Source organism: Lissotriton helveticus, chromosome 10 (genome assembly GCF_964261635.1).
Source record: "Lissotriton helveticus chromosome 10, aLisHel1.1, whole genome shotgun sequence".
NCBI classification, from domain to species: Eukaryota; Metazoa; Chordata; class Amphibia; order Caudata; family Salamandridae; genus Lissotriton; species Lissotriton helveticus.
This window is the reverse complement of record NC_136071.1, coordinates 199,099,798-199,117,489: the sequence shown is the minus strand read 5'-3', so window position 1 is coordinate 199,117,489 and position 17,692 is coordinate 199,099,798. Positions and strand designations below refer to the sequence as shown.

Genomic DNA, 17,692 nt, shown 5'->3' with positions numbered 1-17,692 from the left:
GCAAACCGAAAGATTGAGTAGAAAGGATCCACAATCACCCTCAACATATGACCATTTCAAAATACATAACCCAATTCTAACACCAGACCAATAGTATGTGTCATTGGTTTCAGTCATGGATCAAGGGCAGGCATAGCAAACACAGGGACATCAACCTGCTGATCTTAACACAGCTTTCAGCAAGCAGCCTACAGTTATTCCTACACACCAGGAACAATGAGACGGTAAACAATTATTCAAACACTTTTTCATCAAAGTGACTGGAAAACTACACTTTGTGCCCACTTCTCTAGACTCAACAAATCCAACTATAAATGAGCTATTAAGTGTCAAGGGATCAAGTGATTATAGAGGGTGTTTTTAGGAAAGAGAATTGATAGACCTTCCTAATACATTTCCATAAATATGTATCTCCATATCACATCTCATTCAGGGTCACAAGAAATATGAACAAATCACCCACAACCTGATGGAGCTCCACTGGCTCTTCTTGCCAGCCCACAACATCTTCAAAACCAACTGCATCATTTACAAAGCCACCACAACCTGATCTCTTGTGTATCTGGCTGGCTGAGAAATGCACAGTCAGCATTTCTGGTGGCTCTAGGCAAACTGGCAGCCAGGACACTGCAGACAAAGAAGTGCAAACAAGAAACAATACGAGGACAAGCCTTTTTTTTATCTCTGCATCCAAGATCGGGTACACCATCTCCGTTTAAATCAGGACCAAGTCAAGAAAGAGTTTAAAATGCACCTTTTTAAAGAACACTAGATATGGATACAACAGCAGTACATTTTGGTCCCAGAAATGATCTAACCCTCTACTCAGCTGTTGATCGAAATCTTGCCATTGACCCTGTACAGCACTTTTGGTTAGTTTCGAGCTATATAAGTAACATATACATGCATGCACACATATATACATGAATAACAGAGCGAGCTATTTTTAAAAAGATTGTAGGGAAGATTCTTATCTTATCATTAATGTATTTATTAATGGACATTAAAGCAAGAATGGATATCCATACCTTTCTGCTGTCTTCCAGGAGCCAATCAATCCTCTGGTGGTAAAGTTCCAAGGCTCTAACAAAACAAAATATGATTTCATGAATATAGTACTTTAGTTTTGTATTAATTGGCAGTACAACAGAAGACCTTCCAAAGACCGTCCATGTACACACTGAGGTCCCACCCCCTCGACATGCCTAGCAAGGACTTACACACACACGCAAGCACACACAAACTCACTCATGGACGCCTACCTAGTCGGTCTTTAGACAGACTTCCTTTCGTCTCTCCTTGTTGTCTCTTCCCTTATCCTCCCTTTCTCACCTCCCCTTCCCCCCTCCACTACTTTTCTCTCTTCCTTCTCTCCTCTTCTAATGTATTGCCTATTTTTTTATGTAATGTGTAATTGTTGATCTTTTTCTGTTACATTGTTGAATCTCATGTAAAGCGCTCTGATACCTCCGGGTCTACCCAGCGCTATATAAAACTCTTTAAATAAATAAATAAATTATACATGCCCACACTCATGACACAAGAAGGAGTGGCTGGTCGGCCCATTTTCACTTAGCAATGCTAACTTTTAGCTGCAATGCCGCTTTACATGTAGCTTTTTCAGGAAATGAAAATCAAATGTAAAAAATGTACAACAACACATACATTTTACTGGCTAATGTACACAGGTGTGATACCGTAGCTATAATTAAATGTAAAGGGCAAGGATAACGCCATTGTGTGTTTAAAAGCATGTCATTGATCTTTCTACTTCTACAAAACTACACCGCATTAGCACATATCGCTTTGATTTTCGAAACCGGGAAAGCTCAACGTACAATTAATACAACTCAAAACGAGAAAACACATTATTTTTGGTGGTATGTGATGGAACAGCCTAATTATTCCTTTCACTGTCAGTATGAATAGTGCATCCTAAGCAGCTTGACTTTAATGAAGATTTAATCACATAACACTTTCTGCCACAGAGGGAAGCCCGTACTACCACCAAGGCTAAGCCCCTCATACTCTAGCCTTCTGCCATAAAAGCTCGTTTGAAGTGACCTTTCACCACTCACCACCCACAAAGTAACTCCAGAGTTGCCCCATATGGCTGTACTTGTCATTGAGTAACATGAGGACAATCACTGCTCAACTCACTTTATTGCTAGAAAACATGTTTAAGGTGGCCTGGCACTCACTGCTCAAAAGGCCCTGATACATCCAGGGTTATCCCAGAAGGAAGTACAGGGTGCTTGGTGATGTAAACTCAGTCCTCGCTAAGCTCCATGAACTTAATTGCTCGCCCTCGCCTTCCAGCCAGAATAAACTTGTTTAAAATACCTAATCACCATTCTAATATCAAGAACTTTGTCAGAGCATCCCAGGCCAATCTTCTACAGCTTACGGTGGACACAGTCTTCTCCTGTCTGGTCCTTTTAGAGTATATTCAGGCCCCAGGGCCAGTAGCACAGGGTAAGCCCAACACCTCCTTATAGCCTCCCCATATGCTTTTCATCCACTGCTGCCAACAACATCTCCATCATCACAATTCCTCACAACTTATGCAAGCCCACACACCAAAAGTGCACACTCAATAAAAATAACCTTACCAGACATCCTATGCATCACCTGCCACAACAGACACACCCAGTAAATGCCTCATTTCCTGCCAATTAACAGACCAGGAATTGCTGCCATCATCACATAATAGCTTTGGTACCATTTGTATGAAACCTGGCTCATTTTCCACTGCATCCTTGATATTCTGGTGCCACAAAACTACAGCACAAAGACTGCCCGAGCAGAGCAGGGGGTGAGTTGCCTTCATTTCCTGCACTTTCTGGTCCGGCACTCTCCTGAAGCATTCAGCCTTCAACACCTTCGAAATCCAATCCTGTCATTTTCTGCTATCAGCTAGGAACGTAATTTCATTATACCTCATCTAGCAACCTGGTGGCAGCAACCCATCTTCCATCTCTGAAATACCCAACCTCGTCACAATAGTGCCAACCAGTTTAAAAAACACAACTTCTTCTGATACTTCTACCAGTCAGATGATGCACACAGACTAACAAAAATGCATTCCACGATCTGCTGGTCAGTGCTGATATCTTCCAACTCATATCACTTTTTATCAACAGCTGCAGGAACATCCTAGGCCACATTTGCACCAGTCTGCCACTCCTTCAACTTGACGACTGGATAGAGCACACCAGTATTATATTCAACTCCTCTAAAGGTTACCCACTTACAGAGCTCAACCAAACCCAAACCCCAAAAAACAATGGGCAGAGTCTTCAGAAACATCCCAACATATGTATTTTATTCTGAGGTCTGACAATGGTAACCCTTGTCATCTTGCCCTTCTACACGGTTGATCATCCAGTGCAACTTAACACCATTTAATGTTGAAGGAACTTTAAAGGAATCATCCTGCAGTGGTTTACTTCTTATTTGAGGCTAGATCCCAGGAAATCTAAATGGATTCCAGTAGAACTTAACTCATTACAATCTCCTGTGACATCTCCCATGGTCCCAAGCCCTGGGAGACCTGCTAACCAGCAGGAAAACAAGTATACATTAACTGCACCTAGAAGTCTCATCTGGCCAGGACATTGACTGATTACAGGGCAGCTGCACGAAAATTCAAGTATGGATGTCCAAAACCATCCTCAAATTGAACTTCAACAAGACTGAATTAATGGTCATTGCTAAAGAAAGCAACACAAAAACAATAGTACTAGGTTGACTCCTAGTGAAAAAACCTGGAGAGTTTCATTCCACAACTAGTCAAATTTGCAAAGTCCCTAGTTTTACAAATAAACACTAACCACAGCTTCAACACCCATAACACACACAAAACAAAGTCCTTCAGGCACCAATTGACCCTATTCTGTAAAAAGAAGCCTTTCCTCCCAGATGCTGACTTCAAGACAGCTGTGCCAGCATGTGTCTTATCCCATATCTCAACAGAGGAATGGCTTGTTGGCTGGAGCCCCCAAGAACAATTTGATGCCACAGAAAAGTGTCATACAACATCCTGTCTCACAAAAGGTCTTCACATATTATGAGGCAATTACTCCAGTGCTCAAATAACTACACTTGTCCTGGAGCTGCATGAACGTAGCCCCACTAAGTACATCAGAGAATGCATTTTTAAGATCATTATTTATGTTTCGACCAGCACCCCAAATTTACCCTCAAGTATCGATTTAGTTATATACAGGGTTAATCATTGCTAATCTCAGACCGCTAGTGCACTGGGTTCAAATTTGGGTGGTGAAAGAATTGGAGCACTACCGCATGTCCTTAAAGGAATTGAAAGAGATTGATCGTGTTTGCACTATGCTGTGGCTAAACTACATTAAAACTTGGTTTAGGATGCTGAAGATGAAAGATCTTTGGGTAAAGCCTGGTCTAATTCATGTCCAAACACGCCACAGACTGAAATAGCCATAGTGGGCTTTTACTGGGCATCCATTTATCATGGATCAGACTACTGGGAGAATAATTGAAACATTTTAACTTCACAAATCAGTTTCTAAACTTGAACCTTTAATATACAGAATTTTATCTTGAATGATCAAGAATTTGTACATATGTTTTAGAATTTGTTTTGTTTCAGTAAATACTTTTACTTCTATATGGTCCCTGGTCACACCGAGAATCAATTGCTGTCCTGTTTGAACACTGTAATGGAAAACTTGTGCAGCTTACCCAGGAAGAAATGGGTAATTTCAATATGCCAGTTGATGGGAGTGAGACATTATTGGCAAGCACTGAGGATATTTAAGTCAAATACTTCAGAATCAATTTTGCTTTGTCTAGGTTTTTCTCTTGGGCTTGGTCTTTAAGGAAACGTTTACATTCAAGTACACTAACAATGGATTAACTTGTAGCATACATATTTTAGCATTGTTTTAAACTAATAATGTGGCTTTCAAATTCAAATAATCGTATTTCTATTGACTGCCATTGTTTGAAGAACACTGTTGTAAAACTAGCCTATTTATTGGATTTTACGGAGAAGTCCCTGAAATAAGGAAAATGTTACTTACCCCATATGCATCTGTTCGTGGCATGTAGTGCTGTAGATGCACATGCTTAGCATAATCCTGCCATCTAGTGTTGGGTTCAGATGTGTTCAAGTTGCTTTGCTTCTAAGAAAGTCTTTCAAGTCATGAGGTAGTGTGACTCCTCCTCTTGCTGGCAATGTGCATGGTCATCAACACCATTATTAGACTGGTTTCCCACAAGGGGGAGGATGGAATGAGAAGCAAAGCATAGTATAGTGAGAGCCCATGCTAAAGGAGTTTGTGCAAACTTAAAAAATAAGTGTAACAAACGAACTTCGGTAACGCTTTTTCTGGTAGATACAGTATCTGCCTGTGGATTCCTCACATTGTGACTATCCCCCTTGCGACAGCAACGTTCGGAATTTTTCTTCGTAGCACGCCGGCGTGGACGACGTCATAGGAGCACGGCATCGCGCGCGACTCCGTCTGACGTCACCGACTCCTTATTAGACCCACGTCGGCATGATGACATCAGTTCCGCCCTTTTTTCCGTGCCTTCGAGGCACCCGGACGGACCAACGACAGTAAATATACATATATACAATGTACACAGTACATACCAATCAAAACCACACACAAAGTGCATAGCAAAAGAATCAAAATCAGAAAATATAAATACATAAAACCAGGTATAGCAGAGTGGACAACGGGGAGGTGGGTGGGCATGTGAGGAATCCACAGACAGATACTGTATCTACCAGAAAAAGCGTTACCGAAGGTAAGTAACTTGTTCTTCTGATAGATACATCTGCCGTGTGGATTCCTCACCTTGTGAATAGAGTCCCACAGCAGTCCCCACTCCCGGAGGAGGGTGTCCACTCCGCTATACCAGGAAATCATGGAGGACAGAACGCGCGAAGTGGCCGTCCCTCCTCACCTCAGTATCCAAGCAGTAGTGCTTCGCGAAAGTGTGGAGGGAGGCCCAAGTCGCGGCTCTGCAAATGTCCTCAACAGGAACATCTCTAGACAAAGCAGATGTTGCAGACTTTGCTCTAGTTGAATGTGCTCTAATACCCTCAGGAGGGTCCTTACCCGCCAGGGAGTAGCAAATCTTGATGCACAGGATTATCCACCTGGAAAGTGTGCGCTTGTGCACCGCTCTGCCCTTCTTACAGCCAGCAAAACCCACGAAGAGCTGATCATCAACACGATAGTCTTTAGTTCTATCGAGATAGAAACTGACTGCTCTCTTTGGGTCCAAGCGATGAAGTCTCTCCTCCTCCTTGGAAGGGTGAGGGGGAGGATAAAAAGTAGGAAGGGTAATGGATTGTCCTAAATGGAAGGGAGTTACCACCTTAGGGAGAAAAGCAGCCCTGGTCCTGAGAACCATTCTTGCAGCATGAATGGACAAGAATGGGGGCTTGGAACTAAGAGCCTGAAGCTCACTTACCCTCCTTGCCGAGGTAATTGCAACCAAGAAGACCGTTTTAAAAGAAAGAAGCCTTATGGGACACTTGTGCAAGGGTTCGAAAGGAGAACCATCAAATAGGTTAACACAAGATTCAAATCCCAATGAGGAACAACAAACGGAGAAGGAGGGAACTTATTAGTGGGACCCTTCAAAAATCTTAAAACCACAGGAGACTTAAAAAGAGAGGGCTGATCCGGCAAACAGAGAAATGCCGATAAGGCTGAAAGGTACCCCTTGACCGTGGCAACAGCAAATCCTTGCTGCGCCAGAGAAAGAGCAAACTGCAAAATATCAGACAAATGAGCCTTCAAAGGGTCAACATCCCTCTCCCTACACCAAGAAACAAATTTAGACCACCTATACGAATAGATGGACTTAGTGGAGTCACGCCTGGCAGAAAGAATGACATCCACCACATCGTGAGGGAGAGAAAAAGAATTCAAGTTGCCCCGTTCAATCTCCAGGCATGAAGGTGTAATGTCTGGAGGTGGGGGTGTAGAACCTGCCCCTCCATCTGAGAGAGGAGGACTGCCCTGTGAGGGAGACGGAGCGGCGGGTGAGAGGAGAGATGGAGAAGGTCCGTGTACCACACCCTTCTTGGCCAATCCGGGGCGATCAATATGACTTGGGCCCGGTCTTGGCGAATCTTCCTCAGAACCAGAGGAATCAAGGGTATGGGAGGAAACGCGTAAAGGAGTTGCGAGTTCCAACTCAACTGAGACACGTCCCCCAAGGCTCCTTGCATCGGATACTGGAGACTGCAGAATGACAGGTAGTGAGGATTCTCGCAAGTGGTGAACAGGTCCACCTGAGGAGTCCCCCACATCTGAAAGATGTCGTGAACTACCTCCGGGTGAAGCCTCCACTCGTGCACGAACATTCAGGACTCTGGCCAGATGATTTGCCATCAGACAAATCTGATGGTCCTGAACCCAGGACCAGAGACGCAGAGCCTCTCTGCAGAGACACTGCGACCCTACCCCTCCCTGCTTGTTGATGTACCACATAGCGGTCGTGTTGTCCGTCAGGACCTGAACCGACTGACCGCAAAGGGAAGGGAGGAAGGCCTTGAGTGCCAGACGTATCGCCCGCAATTCCAAAAGGTTGATGTGAAGCAACCTTTCCTCTGGAGACCAAAGACCCTTGACCTCCAGGTCCCCCAGATGAGCACCCCACCCGAGAGTGGATGCATCCGTTATTACCGTGGCCACCGATGGAGGAAGTTGAAAAGGCTTTCCTTGCGACAGATTGCCTTCCACATTCCACCAAGACAGATCCGCTGCAGCTTCTCTGGAGATCCTCACAGACTCCCTGAGATCTCCGTTGTGCTGATACCACTGCCTGCGGAGGCACCACTGGAGTGCCCTCATGTGCCAGCGTGCATGGTTGACCAACAGAATACAAGAAGCCATCAGACCGAGCAGGCGAAGAACCTTCAGGACTGGAACGACCGCTCCATTGTAAAATAAAGGAATCATTTCCTGTATGTCGTGAATCCTTTGAGGTGGAGAGAATGCACGACATACAGTAGTGTCCAGTACCGCACCTATGAACAGGTTGCGCTGGGAGGGCACCAGGTGAGACTTGGGTAGATTTATCGAAAAACCCAACCTGTGCTACAAATGAGTTGTCTCTTGCAGATGATGGAGCACCTTCTCTGGCGACTCCGCTTTGATCAGCCAGTCGTCCAGATACGGGAATACAGGTATCCCCGACCTCCTGAGATGCGCAGCCACCACTGCCATCACCTTGGTGAAAACTCGAGGCGCAGTAGTAAGCCCAAAAGGAAGGACCGCAAACTGATAGTGTTGCGATCCCACCGTAAAACGGAGATACTTTCTGTGCGACTTCAGAATGGGGATGTGAAAATACGCATCCTGCAAGTCGATCGACACCATCCAGTCTTCTTCCATCAGCATTTGAAGAACCTGTGCAAGTGTGAGCATTTTGAACTTCTCCTGTTTGAGATAGAGGTTCAAAATCCTGAGGTCCAGGATTGGCCGAAGCCTGCCATCCTTCTTGGGTATCAGGAAATACCGGGAGTAGCACCCCTGACCCCTCTCCTGCTCCGGAACCACCTCTATCGCACCCTTTCTGAACAGTGCCAGGACTTCTTCCTGCAGGAGAAGCAGGTGGTCCTCCGAACAATAACCTTGACAAGGAGGGTAATTGGGAGGGAACTCCTGGAAAGGAAGTGCATACCCATTTTCTACGAGATTGAGAACCCAAAGATCTGATGTAACCGATTCCCAATCCCGTAGAAAATGAGTAAGCCGACCCCCTACTGGACCCGCATGATCCAGAATGGCGGATCTAGGGCTGCTTTGCTGTTGTAGGTGGGGGGTGGACATTAGATGAGGAAGTTGAGGAGGAGGAAGCTTGGCGTCCACGAGCACGTCCCCTTTGTTTGCCTCTGTAAGATTTATACAAAGGGTTCTGCTGTTGCTGTTGTTGTTGCTGGCCTTGCTTAAAGGAACGAAAAGTGGATCTACCAAATCCTCTAAACTTCCTAGTGGCAGAACCTCTATCTTGAAGACCCAAAGATCTCGCTGTAGCCCGGCTATCTTTGAATCTCTCCAAAGCCACATCCGCCTTCTTCCCAAAGAGGCCTGTCCCATCAAAAGGTAAGTCCATTCAAGTGGATTGAACGTCCGCTGAAAATTCAGAAGATTTTAGCCATGCAGCCCTTCTGGTGGCAACAGTAGAACCCATAATTCTGGCAACAGAGTCTGCCGTGTCCATGCCACTCTGAATGACTAAGCGGGCTGCAGCTTGAGTGTCGGACACCACTTCATTAAAGTTTTTCCTATCATCCTCAGGAAGCTTAGATGAGTTGCTTGACAGAGTCCATCAAAGCATGTACATATCTCCCTAATAGACAAGTAGCATTAGTAGATTTTAGAGCCATGCTACTTGATGAGAAAATCTTTTTAGCAGATTGGTCCAATTTCTTTGAGTCCTTGTCCGCCGGTACCTGAGGAAATGAACCTGCCGATCTGTTGGAACAAGCGGCCTGTACCACCAAGCTCTCAGGAGAAGGATGTGAAGAGAGGAACTCGGGGTCACCAGGTGCCACTCTGTAACGTCTCGCCACAGATCTGGAAACCGCAGGAGCAGTCAAAGGTTTCTTCCAAACTTCCATTATTGGCTCAGTTAAAGCCTCAGTGAATGGAAGTGTAGGCTCTATAATGGATGAGGGTGAATGTAAAACCTCTGTAAGAATATTAGGTTTGTATTCAACAGTAGGTAATGTCAGATTAAGTAGATCTGCAGCCTTTCTGATCACGGTGTGGTAAGGTGCCACGTCCTTTGACGGTGCATCAGAAACTGATGGCAAACCCCATTCCGGAGAAAGTTCTAGGCCACTGGCACTATGAAGGTCTTCAAAACAATCTCCTTGATCCAGAAGTTCACCTTCCTCCACTTCAGGATCTTCGAACTCCTTTTCTTCCAAGAGGCGTTGAGCTCTGCGCCTCGACCATTCTATACGAATCGAAGTCGATGGATCCGGTAACGACTCCGACGGAGTCGGATCCGGCGTCGAGCGAGGAGCCGGGGCAGCAGGAGGACGAGATTCACGAATCGGCGTGGAACCTCGATTAGACTCACGAGGTCGATACGGAGTCGGCAAAGCCGTATGCGGAGTCGACGATCTCGGTGGAGCCGTACCGAGCCAAGGTGTAAAAGGCGTCGGCATAAACGGCATAAAAGGAGCCGGGGCGTAAGATTGAAGAATGCCCAAGACAATGGACCCACGGGACCAACTGGTGCACCAGTGGGATACATTGCTCTAGTATAGACTCCAAACATCGCATTAAGAAAATGCGAGGGGTCTTGTCCCGGACCAGGAAAGGGAGGATACGAACCAGTTGGTTGTTCCGAAGGAGGTTGCTCCGACATCGGTTCATCCTGGTTTACAGGGACTTCCGGAGTCGGAGTCTGAGGAACTTCTTCTTCTACCTCATGATCCCAAGAATGGTGCGATTCCGGATCAGGTTCTTGTTCCAGCGTCGGGGAACCTCGAAGAGATTACAAAGGAGAAGGAGATACAAAGTCCTTATGATGTCTTCGAGACTTTGAATCTGAAGAATCTTTACCAGAGTGATGTCTCGAGCTATGTTTTCTTCTCTTGTGCTTCTTTTTTGAAGAGCCAGAAGCATGACCTGAAGCCGATTTGGATCCGGATCTTGACCTTTCCCTGGACCTCGACCTCGCTCCGGACCTCGACCTCGAAGCCGACCACGACTTAGATCGCGACTTCTGTCTCGACTTCGAGCGTCTGGACGTCGACCTCGAAGATCTATCAGCTTCTCTTCCTTTTACCTTCGCTAGAAGAAGTTTAGCTTCACGTTCACGTAAAGCCTTAGGGTTCATTTTGAAGCAGGATCGACAGTTCTTAACGTCGTGGTCTGATCCAAGACACCATAAACAATCACCATGTGGATCGGTGATCGACATCATGCGAGCGCATGACCCACACTGTTTGAACCCTGTCTTCCTCGACGACATTTTCGACGAAGAAGGAACACTCAACAGATGAAATAATAACACTAAACAGAAGAAGATACTAAGTATCGCAGAAGATCCCAGAAACCGTTAGCGTCGACGACGTGGAAAAAAGGGAACTGACGTCATCACGCTGACGTGGGTCTAATAAGGAGTCGGTGACGTCAGACGGAGTCGCGCGCGATGCCGAGCTCCTATGACGTCGTCCACGCCGGCGTGCTACGAAGAAAAATTCCGAACGTTGCTGTCGCAAGGGGGATATTCACAAGGTGAGGAATCCACACGGCAGATGTATCTATCAGAAACAGGTGTCCAGGGAGAAGGGTTGGTGCATGTGAATCTACACATGCTTCAAACAGATGCTTACTGGGTAAGTAACATTTTGTGTTCGAGGCATGTGTGGCTGCAGATACGCATGCTTAGCTTAGACTGTAATGCAGTCCTCTTTCTTAAGCGATGGCTAACCTGTGGGGGTTACTGTTGCTAGAAATAATGTACTTAGAACTGCTTGGCCCATATTAGCTTGTTGACAGGCTAGCGCATCTACACAGTAATGTTCTGTAAATGTATGCGGTGTAGACCATGTAGCTGCTTTGTATATATCAGCTATAAGTAAATTTTCTAGAAAGGCCATTGAAGCTCCTTTTTTACAAGTAGAGTGAGCTCTGGGAGGTACAGGTAAAGTTATTTTAGCTTTAGCATTGCACGTCTGTATGCATTTGACAATCCAATGTCCAAGGCCTGACTTAGAGATGGCCCTTCCTTTGTGCAGTTTAGAAAATGCAACAAAGAATTGTTGTGTTTCCGAAATAATTTGGTTCTGTCAATTTAGTACATTGGAGCTCATTTTATGTCTAAGGTATGTAGATCTCTTTCCGCAACTGAGTCAGGTTGGGGAAAAAGGCAGGCAATTCAATAGACTGATTAAGGTGGAATTGAGCAACCACTTTTGGAAGAAATTTAGGATTGGTACGAAGTACTATCTTGTCTTCATGCAATTGGAAGAAAGGTTTTTCTAAAATTAATGCCTGAAGCTCACTGCCACATCTTGGTGAAGTGATAGCAACTAGGAATATTACCTTCCAGGATAAAAGAGGAGGGGGCAGGAGTAGAGGGGATGAAATGGAGGGCCCGTTAATCTTGTTAATACAATTTTTAAGTTCCATGTAGGCTAACCAAGTCCAAGTCCTAATCGAGACAAATGAGCAAAGCATTATCCAACACTCCTCCTCCTCTGCAGACATACATGAATCAACAAAAATAACCCTGAATTCCTCCAGGAAAGGGTGGGGAGTACGAGTGTTACCTAAGCTCCACTTGGCTTGGATTAGTGGTAATATTTGGCATTTTACGGCTTATGTTCATTGTAGCTGGGAAGCTTATTATAGACTCCCTGAAGTATTGATCCACGACAGATTGTCAATACAACATGCTCATGTTCTGGGAATTGACTCAAAAAATTTGGTATTTACTTGTTATGTATTGATTTCTTATATGTTAGACGCACTAAGTCAAACTTCACTTTTTTTTTTCACTGGTTGTATTTGATTTTGATCACTTTGGTTTCTTTGTATACTGGACATCGTCAGAGACACGCTGACTCTCTTATGTGCTCATAACAGATTGAATAGTTTTAAAATTAGAGGTGACTAGTATATAATTTTGCTATGCATGAAATGTCTTCACGTATTACTGTTTGCTTCATGAGGGCAATACTTTGCTCCCTTCTGGTTACAGTTTCTAAGCGTTCTCTATGGGATGATTCAGGGATTACTGTGAACATTCTTTTGGACAAGATTTAATCTTGGTTCTTTTTATGGTAGAAAATAGCGCGGCAACTTATTTGCTTCCTTTGGAACCTAATTTGGGAATTAGGAGTGTGAACTTTACTCTGAAGTAAGTGGAGAGCAATTATTAGCACTATCACGCACATGTACTGGGTAATCTCTGTCCTAAATAGGGGATGTTTTTATTTAGCTATTTACTTTCAATGTTTCCAAAGTTTTTGGAAGAGCGAAGTAGCTCCAGTTTACACCTATGGGCATTTGTGACTACTAAAACAACGCGAGAAGAGCATTAAGATCTAGACTACTAGATTGGTGGGTGTTTAGTTACACTATTACATCCATCACTTTTGGGTGCGGTCACCTTACAATTTCGGTCAATACTTTTGGTGAGGGCTTGAATTTAGAATCACAAATCTCTCAAACTAATTTCTAGATTATGGCACATCTTTTCCTTTTCCTTTTTCTCTCATCTTCCATATAATTTCACTGCTGTTCATCCATTTTTCTCTCTTTACATCAAATTGGTACAAGAGTTTTAACTTTGTATGTTAAAATATGTAACAAACAGTAAACTGTACAGTAGTTACAATGTGTTTATAAACATCAACAATATGTACTATATCTGTATTTCCAGCCTTTAAAAAATGTCTTAAAAGACAAAACACGTGTTGGCTGATCTTTTGCTGGAAGTGTTCTTGCACGGAATAAACCAACAGTGAAAATTCATTGGATTATATTATTGGCGTCCGTGGAAAAAGTATCTGTTTGTCCCTTCAAGAGGACAGCTGAATTGAATGAAATCTGTGTTCTTATTAATGAATACACATTACAGATGAGGGTGCTGAGGATGCAGTTCTATAAATGTTGACTTGTTTTACATTAGGTTTCTAATGTATAGGGGCCACCTCTGGTAGTAGGGTGAAAGAACTGTGTAGGCACCTCAGCATATATACGATTCTATTGTACATCGTTCTCACTGACAATTTGATATACTTAAGTCTCTGTACAAGGTGTGGTAATTTTCCCATTTACTACCGCCTCTATTTTGCAGTTCCATAGTTAAGCATGTAAAATGAATTAGTCCAGGAGTAGAGTCCCCCATAGATTACGGAGGAACTGGAAGAGGGTTAGAGGAAGGGCCACCAAGTGAAGAACCAGGAGGTGGCAGACAACCATCCACAAATGATTCAGTTTCATGACCTGAAGGGCGGAGTGAAATCGAAAGCTATGTTGATCAGCTTCCACTTTATTTAATGTTGGCTACAGGGCTTGAGGAGAGCATGTACTGGTCCTTCATACTGTTGCATTTTCTCCCAAATGCCCTTCACCTTCTGTCACTTTTTTTAAATGCAGCCCCTGTTCCTTTAAGAGACAGTGGTTGGCTGAATTTGCAGCAAATTGTGAATGACAATGCAGGATGTAGAGCTACTGTGCTTCACACGTCCCCATCCCTGCATTCACAATCATTTGCAAGGACTCACATAGGCAGTTGTACACAATTAATATCCAAGAGACACATTTCTGCCAATCCTTAGGGTTGCCTCACATCGCTATGCAGAAACAGCAGCTGCTCTGTGACGCGGTCATTCACACATTAAGCAAAAGGTAACTGTGTTTCAAAGACTTACCATTGATTTTTATCTTCCTAATTTCTGAAATTCTGTATCGTTTTGCACAAAATTGTCACACCGATCAGATTTTCACACCTACCACTGAGGTTTAGGCTTTTCCTCCTTGTAAAAGCATTGGGGCCAATCTTACTTTTAAAAACACCAGAGCACAGTCTGGCCCGTCTAGATGAACAATAATTAACAACAAGGGGTGGTGATGGACAGAGTCTCTGAATTAAGCAGAAAACTCTCACCCAGTCAAGAGATCAGGGCTAGATCCAACACCGTTTTTTAGCTCACTGCATCATCCCAGTTTCAGAACCTGGCTGTATGCAAATTAGTCTGTTCCTGTCCCAGTGCATGATGGGAACAGGGCAAACCAAACTACAAAGCCAATTCTTACACTGGAAAGGAAACAAGCTACCGGGGACCGGTTTCTGGCATTTCAGCCTCTTCGGCCCGGCTTGCTTGAATCCTGATGGTGCAGTGAGCAAGGGACTCATGTCTGAGCATACCCTTCCACGCTTAGGGTGGACAAAATAATTAACAACAAGGGGTGGTGATGGACAGAGTCTCTGAATTAAGCAGAAAACTCTCACCCAGTCAAGAGATCAGGGCTAGATCCAACACCGTTTTTTAGCTCACTGCATCATCCCAGTTTCAGAACCTGGCTGTATGCAAATTAGTCTGTTCCTGTCCCAGTGCATGATGGGAACAGGGCAAACCAAACTACAAAGCCAATTCTTACACTGGAAAGGAAACAAGCTACCGGGGACCGGTTTCTGGCATTTCAGCCTCTTCGGCCCGGCTTGCTTGAATCCTGATGGTGCAGTGAGCAAGGGACTCATGTCTGAGCATACCCTTCCACGCTTAGGGCGGACAAAATAATTAACAACAAGGGGTGGTGATGGACAGAGTCTCTGAATTAAGCAGAAAACTCTCACCCAGTCAAGAGATCAGGGCTAGATCCAACACCGTTTTTTAGCTCACTGCATCATCCCAGTTTCAGAACCTGGCTGTATGCAAATTAGTCTGTTCCTGTCCCAGTGCATGATGGGAACAGGGCAAACCAAACTACAAAGCCAATTCTTACACTGGAAAGGAAACAAGCTACCGGGGACCGGTTTCTGGCATTTCAGCCTCTTCGGCCCGGCTTGCTTGAATCCTGATGGTGCAGTGAGCAAGGGACTCATGTCTGAGCATACCCTTCCACGCTTAGGGTGGACAAAATAATTAACAACAAGGGGTGGTGATGGACAGAGTCTCTGAATTAAGCAGAAAACTCTCACCCAGTCAAGAGATCAGGGCTAGATCCAACACCGTTTTTTAGCTCACTGCATCATCCCAGTTTCAGAACCTGGCTGTATGCAAATTAGTCTGTTCCTGTCCCAGTGCATGATGGGAACAGGGCAAACCAAACTACAAAGCCAATTCTTACACTGGAAAGGAAACAAGCTACCGGGGACCGGTTTCTGGCATTTCAGCCTCTTCGGCCCGGCTTGCTTGAATCCTGATGGTGCAGTGAGCAAGGGACTCATGTCTGAGCATACCCTTCCACGCTTAGGGTGGACAAAATAATTAACAACAAGGGGTGGTGATGGACAGAGTCTCTGAATTAAGCAGAAAACTCTCACCCAGTCAAGAGATCAGGGCTAGATCCAACACCGTTTTTTAGCTCACTGCATCATCCCAGTTTCAGAACCTGGCTGTATGCAAATTAGTCTGTTCCTGTCCCAGTGCATGATGGGAACAGGGCAAACCAAACTACAAAGCCAATTCTTACACTGGAAAGGAAACAAGCTACCGGGGACCGGTTTCTGGCATTTCAGCCTCTTCGGCCCGGCTTGCTTGAATCCTGATGGTGCAGTGAGCAAGGGACTCATGTCTGAGCATACCCTTCCACGCTTAGGGTGGACAAAATAATTAACAACAAGGGGTGGTGACGGGGACCGGTTTCTGGCATTTCAGGCGGTCCCCGGAAGCTTGTTTCCTTCCCAGTGTAAGAATTGGCTTTTGTAGTCTGGTCTGCCCTGTTCCCATGATGCACTGGGCCAGGGACAGACTAATTTGCATACAGCCAGGTTCTGAAACTGGGATGGTGCAATGAGCTAAAAAACGGTGTTGGATCTAGCCCTGATCTCTTGACTGGGTGAGAGTACTCTGCTTAATTCAGAGACTCTGTCCATCACCACCCCTTGTTGTAAATTATTTTGTCCACCCTAAGCGTGGAAGGGTATACTCAGATGTGAGTCCCTTGCTCATTGCACCATCAGGATTCAAGCAAGCCGGGCCGAAGACGCCTGAAATGGCAGAAACCGGTCCCCGGAAGCTTGTTTCCTTCCCAGTGTAAGAATTGGCTTTTGTAGTCTGGTCTGCCCTGTTCCCATGATGCACTGGGCCAGGGACAGACCAATTTGCATACAGCCAGGTTCTGAAACTGGGATGGTGCAATGAGCTAAAAAACGGTGTTGGATCTAGCCCTGATCTCTTGACTGGGTGAGAGTACTCTGCTTAATTCAGAGACTCTGTCCATCACCACCCCTTGTTGTAAATTATTTTGTCCACCCTAAGCGTGGAAGGGTATACTCAGATGTGAGTCCCTTGCTCATTGCACCATCAGGATTCAAGCAAGCCGGGCCGAAGACGCCTGAAATGGCAGAAACCGGTCCCCGGAAGCTTGTTTCCTTCCCAGTGTAAGAATTGGCTTTTGTAGTCTGGTCTGCCCTGTTCCCATGATGCACTGGGCCAGGGACAGACTAATTTGCATACAGCCAGGTTCTGAAACTGGGATGGTGCAATGAGCTAAAAAACGGTGTTGGATCTAGCCCTGATCTCTTGACTGGGTGAGAGTACTCTGCTTAATTCAGAGACTCTGTCCATCACCACCCCTTGTTGTAAATTATTTTGTCCACCCTAAGCGTGGAAGGGTATACTCAGATGTGAGTCCCTTGCTCATTGCACCATCAGGATTCAAGCAAGCCGGGCCGAAGATGCCTGAAATGGCAGAAACCGGTCCCCGGAAGCTTGTTTCCTTCCCAGTGTAAGAATTGGCTTTTGTAGTCTGGTCTGCCCTGTTCCCATGATGCACTGGGCCAGGGACAGACTAATTTGCATACAGCCAGGTTCTGAAACTGGGATGGTGCAATGAGCTAAAAAACGGTGTTGGATCTAGCCCTGATCTCTTGACTGGGTGAGAGTACTCTGCTTAATTCAGAGACTCTGTCCATCACCACCCCTTGTTGTAAATTATTTTGTCCACCCTAAGCGTGGAAGGGTATACTCAGATGTGAGTCCCTTGCT

The 17,692-nt window shown here is 45.0% G+C and overlaps 1 protein-coding gene across 3 annotated transcripts in view; it reads right to left on the bottom strand.

Moving 5' to 3' along the window:
* Positions 1–17,692, bottom strand: part of VWA3A (von Willebrand factor A domain containing 3A) — a 528,715-nt gene that overhangs the window by 448,854 nt on the left and 62,169 nt on the right. For all 3 annotated transcript variants that reach the window (XM_078665117.1, XM_078665116.1, XM_078665118.1), the window contains exon 6: positions 1,029–1,083. In XM_078665117.1, the coding sequence (XP_078521243.1) occupies positions 1,029–1,083 (55 nt within the window). The remainder of the gene's footprint in view (positions 1–1,028; positions 1,084–17,692) is intronic.